The sequence below is a fragment of the Lolium rigidum genome, chromosome 4 (assembly GCF_022539505.1).
Source record: "Lolium rigidum isolate FL_2022 chromosome 4, APGP_CSIRO_Lrig_0.1, whole genome shotgun sequence".
Taxonomy (NCBI): domain Eukaryota; kingdom Viridiplantae; phylum Streptophyta; class Magnoliopsida; order Poales; family Poaceae; genus Lolium; species Lolium rigidum.
In genome coordinates, this window is record NC_061511.1 from 251,905,446 (window position 1) to 251,912,422 (window position 6,977).

General features: G+C 50.0%; 2 protein-coding genes across 2 annotated transcripts; both read right to left on the reverse strand.

Moving 5' to 3' along the window:
• Positions 1–266: 266 nt before the first annotated feature.
• LOC124707514 (histone H4-like) lies at positions 267–584 on the reverse strand. The gene has a single exon (XM_047239173.1). It carries the CDS (start codon positions 576–578, stop codon positions 267–269), a length of 312 nt encoding a protein of 103 aa, XP_047095129.1. The 5' UTR covers positions 579–584.
• A 4,766-nt stretch (positions 585–5,350) lies between these two features.
• On the reverse strand, positions 5,351–5,761 carry LOC124707512 (histone H3.2). Its single transcript, XM_047239171.1, has one exon. It carries the CDS (start codon positions 5,759–5,761, stop codon positions 5,351–5,353), a length of 411 nt encoding a protein of 136 aa, XP_047095127.1.
• Between the last annotated feature and the right edge of the window lie 1,216 nt (positions 5,762–6,977).

A 6,977-nucleotide genomic window follows, 5' to 3' on the forward strand; every position in this document is an offset into this window, starting at 1 on the left:
ATAATGCAAATTGACCAACAGTGCAGAGAGACCATTTTGGGGGGAAGGTAATATATTCGATTCCAGATCCAGGCTCATACAGGGATATAGTACAAGCTAGCTAGAGAGACTCTGCAAACGACAGGTGGCGAACTAGTAAACATCCTTCCAATTCCAACTAAAGCTACTGAACTGAACAGAACAGAACACAGTGAGAAAGACAACAGGCTGTTGACTGCGACGAAGCGACGAGCACGGCGTGGACGAACAGAAGAGGCCTCTAGCCTCTAGCCTCCGAAGCCGTAGAGGGTGCGTCCCTGGCGCTTGAGCGCGTAGACGACGTCCATGGCGGTGACGGTCTTGCGGCGGGCGTGCTCGGTGTAGGTGACCGCGTCCCTGATGACGTTCTCGAGGAACACCTTCAGCACGCCCCGCGTCTCCTCGTATATCAGACCGGAGATGCGCTTGACGCCGCCGCGGCGTGCGAGACGCCTGATCGCCGGCTTGGTGATGCCCTGGATGTTGTCCCGCAGCACCTTCCTGTGACGCTTGGCGCCGCCCTTTCCAAGACCTTTGCCTCCCTTGCCGCGGCCCGACATGGCTGAGGAAACTGCGTTTGGTTAGAGGTGTGTGAGGGGGAGTGGGGATTTGGGGAGTGGTGGTTTGCGGGATGGGGATGGCGGGATTATAAGGAGGCGAGTGGTGGGAGGAGTGCGGTGGCTGCCGTCCGATCTGGAAAGAATGGATGGTTGAGATGGCGATCCGGGGGAGGATGCCGCGGATCCGTGACGTGGCCGGGACTGGGCGCGGTAGATTGGCGGGGTGGCTCCCAAGATTTCAGTTTCGGCGACTTGGCGCGGTAGACTGGCGGGGTGGGTTCGAAATTTGGTTGCGGGGGCTCTTTTCGGTAGATTGGCGGGGTGGCTCGAATATTTCGTTCCGTGAGTAGCGAGCTGGAAGCGTTTTGCGGGGAAAAAAAACATGAAAGGGACCACACGGCGATTTCCTTTTTCGATAAAAAAGGGTCCGAAATTTCATACTGTCGAAATTGAGCAGTCTCCGGATTTTTGTCACACCATCTCATGTACTCCCTCCGTTTTTACTTACACTGCATTTTGGCTTTAGTTACAGTTAAATTTTGTTAAGTTTGATCAAATATATACTCCCCTGACTAAAAGTAGATGACTCATTTTTGTATATAGATACGAATGTATCTAGATGCATTTTAGTTAGAGATACATCCAAATCTAGATAAAATTAATAGATAAAGTTAAAATAAGTACATATTTTTAGATGGATGGAGTAGGAGAAAAATATCAAAATCAATAAAACCATATGAATATAATACAAAAGTATTATTTATGAAAACTCTAACACGATAGATTTTATATTGAAAATGTTAATATTTATTCAATCGATATAAAGTTTTATTTTTACTAAACCCAATACACATGGTAATTGTGAAAGGATGGAGTAAGAGCAACTTCATTCATACTAGATATTTCAAAGAAAAAAGAATAGACGGGTTCTCCGGCATGAGTTCGTGGGTGTTTCTTCACAACACTAATTTACACATACATGACATTCATCATGAACACTGATTAATTACTACCTCGACCTAGATAAGCTTGACCTAGATCAAGCCAACCCTAAGACGACAAGTCGTAGGCGTCGATTGTAGCACCTCAGCGGTGACCCAAAGATGGCGGTGCGCAACTAAAGAGTGATGCAGCGTCAGCGGTGCTTATCTACGCGGCGGTGACAACTAACTCGGGGACCAAAATACGACAGCATTTATGTGCACCAACATGCCGTCGGGGGCGCTTCACTACACGCCGGAACGCGGAGGTATGTGCACTTCACTCGTTCTCGTCTGAAGAGGACGAGTCTGCCATGTACGCTTGCAGCATGGCCTTGGCGTGGTTCACTTAGTGATGCACGAAGGTGAAGAGAACCTAACTTGAGTTGGTCTGTATCGTACGCCTTGACCAAGCGTCGGTGCAACTCCTTCTTATTTAAACATAAGGCATTACGCCTAACTTTAAATTAATAAAGCTACCAACGGGCCATAATTACAAGGTGTTGAGGAGAACAACAACAAAAATCAGAAACATTACAGGGCAACACAAAATGAAACAAGATAGGCAGCCTACAAACACCTAGATCTTCAGATGTCGAAACAAACGCTGATCAAGGTAGAGGAAGCGAAGCGGAGGAGGAGGACACCACAACAATGGAAGAGAATGTCTTCATCTGCTTCAAACATGGACACACTGCATCACAGGACAACCCATCCATCGTCGAAGGGGGGCCCTGCCCTCTCGCCCAGGTTTGAGGGCGTCGTAGTGTCAGATGATGGAACACTCACCCTAGAGCTCGAGTTATAGCCGATAGCCAGGAAACTGAAAAAAGAAGAGATTTCGAACCTGCTCCCCACGGGGAAGACCGCCATTCCGAAAGCCTCTTAGTCGTATCCAAAGAACCACACCGCAACCACTAGTTGGCAGGGACCAGTGGGTCCAAAAGCAGCGCCTCCAAGAAGGAAGCGGCGCCAAGGTGTTGTCGCTGCCCTATCCGGCGAACCTAACTGAGGATTGTCACCCAGAGCCAATGGTGGAGGAATACCATCCTCAATGACGCCTTCAAGGAGGGACTCGGCGCTCGAGAGCATCGACGTCACTGGCACCGACAACGTCGGGAAGGGCTTTCGCCCGAATAGCGGCCATCGTCCCACCAAATACGCCAAGATTTGGGAAGGAGCACGAGGATCTCCTGCACCACGAATGCCTCCCACACGGACCATCCCGCTGCCCACACATCCGACACTGCTGACCAAAACCCGCACGAAGGCACCCGCCGCCAGGCGCTGCCGTGCCCACCATAAGGAGTTGCCGCTTAGGAGTCCAAAGAGCCAACCTAGCATGTCTCCCTCCGGAGAACGAACCGCACGTGCGCAGTCGGTCGACCCCACTGCCGCACGAACGCACCTCCGGCACATGCCGCCCCCAACACCAGCCTCCAAACTTTTATACCATCCATTCGGATGTTTGGGGGCAGTCGAGCTCCGCATAGATCTGCATGAACCAGAGAGGCCACGCCCAACAAAACAGCTCGGAGGTCAAGAATCATGGCCGCAGATCAACCCCCTGGTCAGATCTGGCTACGTACTGACCTAGTCAGAACCGGCGGCTTGCCACCTACCAGGCCCAAACAAACAAGAGGAAAGGCCCAACTCGCGGGCTCCGGTGTCGGAGATGGCACCACCAGGATGAACACGACCTCCAGCACCACCATGGAGCACAGATTGGAGCTCGATTGGGAGGAGAGGTGATGATAGGGGAAGCTAGAGGCTGAAGGAGGCGAAGGAGGCCCGCCACCACCGCAGGCCGACCGAAGGCCGCCGGCGGCGGTGGAGAGGAAGGGGCGCAGGGAGGAGGCGGCGCTGGTGAGGGACCCTAGTCGCCTCCCGTGTCGCCCGAGCGAGGATGACGCGGGGGCGCGTGAAGCATTTGTTTTCTTGCCTAGTCCTCTTGGTCGGTCATCGGTGCAGCTCCTCACGCACGGCCGTGCGCATTAAGCAGGCGAGGACATGGCGGAGCACGACCTCCTCTGGCTCCGACGTGGGCCTGGGCACGGCCTCCTCCTCCTCGTCAGAAAAGGATGAAGGCAGCTCCACCCTGTACTCCACCTGTGTCGCCGACCGGGAACCCTCCACCTCCGTTTCGGACACGCGGTGACGCGCGATCCATGCTTGGCCCCGCATATGTGTGGCTTGCACGGCTTCTGTCGCACGACATAGGAGCTCTTTCCGTTCACGGTACTCGGTGGCGGAGAGCGTGTCGCATGACACCGTGGTTCTAGAGGCCTCATGGTCTCTCGGCGGTGCCGGCGACACCCCACGGGCTAAGACCGAGCTATTGACCGGCCACATTGCGTATATCCGGTGGGAGGCGAGACAGAATCGTTGGCCGAAGGGGAGGAAGGGCGACGATTTTGGGCGGCGGAGGAGGCGACGCGGGGTGGGCGAAATGCGAATGTCGACCCGGATTCGCCTCTCTGACCCGGGTATATAGCATGTAGATGGACCACGACCAGTATCGGGTACCCTCGGTAAGATTTTACGTGCCGGCATTTACTGATATCTGCTTGGGATGCTAATTATCCGGGTTTGGGCACTTATCCGGAATTTCCTAGGGTTGATCTAAAGCTGAAAACAAACTTCCAGTATTTTCAAAAACTTAACCAGAAATCTAAAGCATGACCAAAGACACTAGACTGTTCCGTAAACTTTTCTGAACATAACTACTACCTTATTACAAGCGAGACAGTGTCAGTATACAATCAGACAGCATCCTGAGCTTTTTACGAATTCGGATATACTCTCTTGGAAGATTGGTTTCGATGGATATTTGTGGTCCACAATAACCCAAATTACTGACATTTGTCGAGCATTTACTCATAGTATATGAGTCATATAGTCCTGCTCTTAGCCGTAGCAGCATTCCAACACACCACTTCAGAGAATGACATACGAATGGCGTGCTGAGTGCTGCCATGGCATGTTTGCCGGGCCTGAAGATTATAATCAAAGGGCAAGCTTGACAACAGATTAAGTACTCAAATCACGCTACAGTTTCAGCTGGGAAAATGAGGCTACGATCTACCTTTATATTTTTCAGGAGAGGAAAATGTGGTCAAATTGGATGGCAAAAACCCACATATATCTGCATGTGTTGCAGAATAATTACTCCCATAGTCCTGTTCTATAACAAGTAGGGCGAACCAGTAAACGGGTAGCAACAATCCATCACTCACTTCAACGAATTACACACTCGGTGTTGGCATGGCAGGTTACCTAGCTTGGGTTTATTGTCATTCATCATAGACTAGCTTAACATCTGGTTGAATATACAAACAGTTTCACATCGGCAAAGAGGTTACAAACATGTTCACATAATCAGATTCAGCAGCATCAAAACAGAGGCGATTGTTTCTCGTAGCAGGTTGAGATTCAGCAACACCAAAACAAAGGCTATGGTTTCTCCCGGCATGTTCAGATTCAGCAGAACCAAAACAGAGCGGCAATGATTTCGAAATTTCGGTCATCTTGGAACAAACTATCAGATCAGGATGAGGCCAACCGACAGAATCAGACTGACAAATAATTAAAAGCAAGAAGAACAAATTTCAGATCTGATAGCCAACATTTCATTACTGATGATAACAAGCAGGTAACATCAGACACAAACAGAACCTAACACAGGGGAACATAGCACGACAAGAACTTCTCCTACCACAACTTCTAGATTCCAGAACGCACTCACGATACAACTCTCTACATCTCCAGATCAGACGCTACTACATGAGCAGTCTAGGCCCTCTCGCCACGGATGCGGCGAGCGAGCTGGATGTCCTTGGGCATGATGGTGACGCGCTTGGCGTGGATGGCGCAGAGGTTGGTGTCCTCGAAGAGTCCGACGAGGTAGGCCTCGGCGGCCTCCTGGAGCGCGGAGACGGCGGAGCTCTGGAAGCGGAGGTCGGTCTTGAAGTCCTGGGCGATCTCCCTGACGAGGCGCTGGAAGGGGAGCTTGCGGATGAGCAGCTCGGTGCTCTTCTGGTACTTGCGGATCTCGCGGAGCGCGACGGTGCCGGGCCTGAAGCGGTGGGGCTTCTTGACGCCGCCGGTGGCCGGGGCGGACTTGCGGGCCGCCTTGGTCGCCAGCTGCTTCCTCGGCGCCTTGCCGCCGGTGGACTTCCTCGCCGTCTGCTTCGTGCGGGCCATCGGGAGGCTAGGGTGGAGGAAGGGAGGAGCTCTGGTGGGATCTGGCTGGCAATGGAGGGGATTTGGGTGAGGAAGAAGGGTGGGGATTCGGGTGGTTTTATAGGCGGCCGGTGGGCGCGGTACTCCGAAAATTTTGTATGCTCGGGCGCGGGCGCGGTGACTGAGTTTTGGTTTTGGAGCCAAGGAGGGTTTGGAGCGTTGGATTCGGGACTGGCGGACGGTGGCGATACGTTTTTCGGGTGAGTCACGCGGATCGTGGGCAGCAATCCGCGGCGTCGTGGATCCTTCATCCTGATTGGTTAGAGCTCTTGAAGCTTGGTTTGGGACAACCACCATGCCATGGGGGGAACCAGAACCAGACGGCCATGCTTCCGCTTCAAAAGCTGATTCAAGGAAAATTAAAAGCAAATCAAACGTTTCAAAAAAAGAATTAAACTCGATTTGGAAAATAATTAATAATCAACCTCATATATCTCACGCGGTCAAATACTTCACAACCATGCACTTCAAAAATCCATGAAGTTTTTGGTAGGGACAATAATATGAATTTGATTGTGAGAATTTCATGTATATGTATAGGTGTGGAAACGGATCGTATAGTCTTTCACTTTCGTTTTCATATTATTGTCCCATAGGGATGAAAAATCCATGAAGTTTTTGGTAGGGACAATAATATTTTTTACTTTAGTTTGGATTCCCATATTTTCACCTGTTTCATTTTCTTGAGTACGGACATGTGAGGCACATTTGACCATGGAACACCAAAAAAGAAACATGACAACCTCGAACTTGTTAGTATTTTTTGTTTCCTTGTACCTAATCAAACACTAGAACCCGTTGTCAAGATATACTTTAGATATATACAATTTGGAAATCCTGCTAGGATATGTAAAGATATAAATGTGCATACGTACACCAATGATTCCGTTGCATTTTTTCACAAAGCAATAGAGAAAACTCCTAATGCATCGTTTTTCATTTATAAAAGGGGTTGGCACATGTACAAATGGGATATGTGTTTGCAGTTCATGGAAGCAAACATCTTGTTTCATTTTAGGATTTCTTTCCACCTTTAAGAGCATTTGGTTCAGATATTTTTTGAGGGGTAATATTTTGAAATGATAAAACTAACTAAGGTGACACCGTTACAACATATGGTTTTAATTTAGCACATTGTAAGTGTATTTTTCGTGATATGTTTGAATTGTATAAAAAG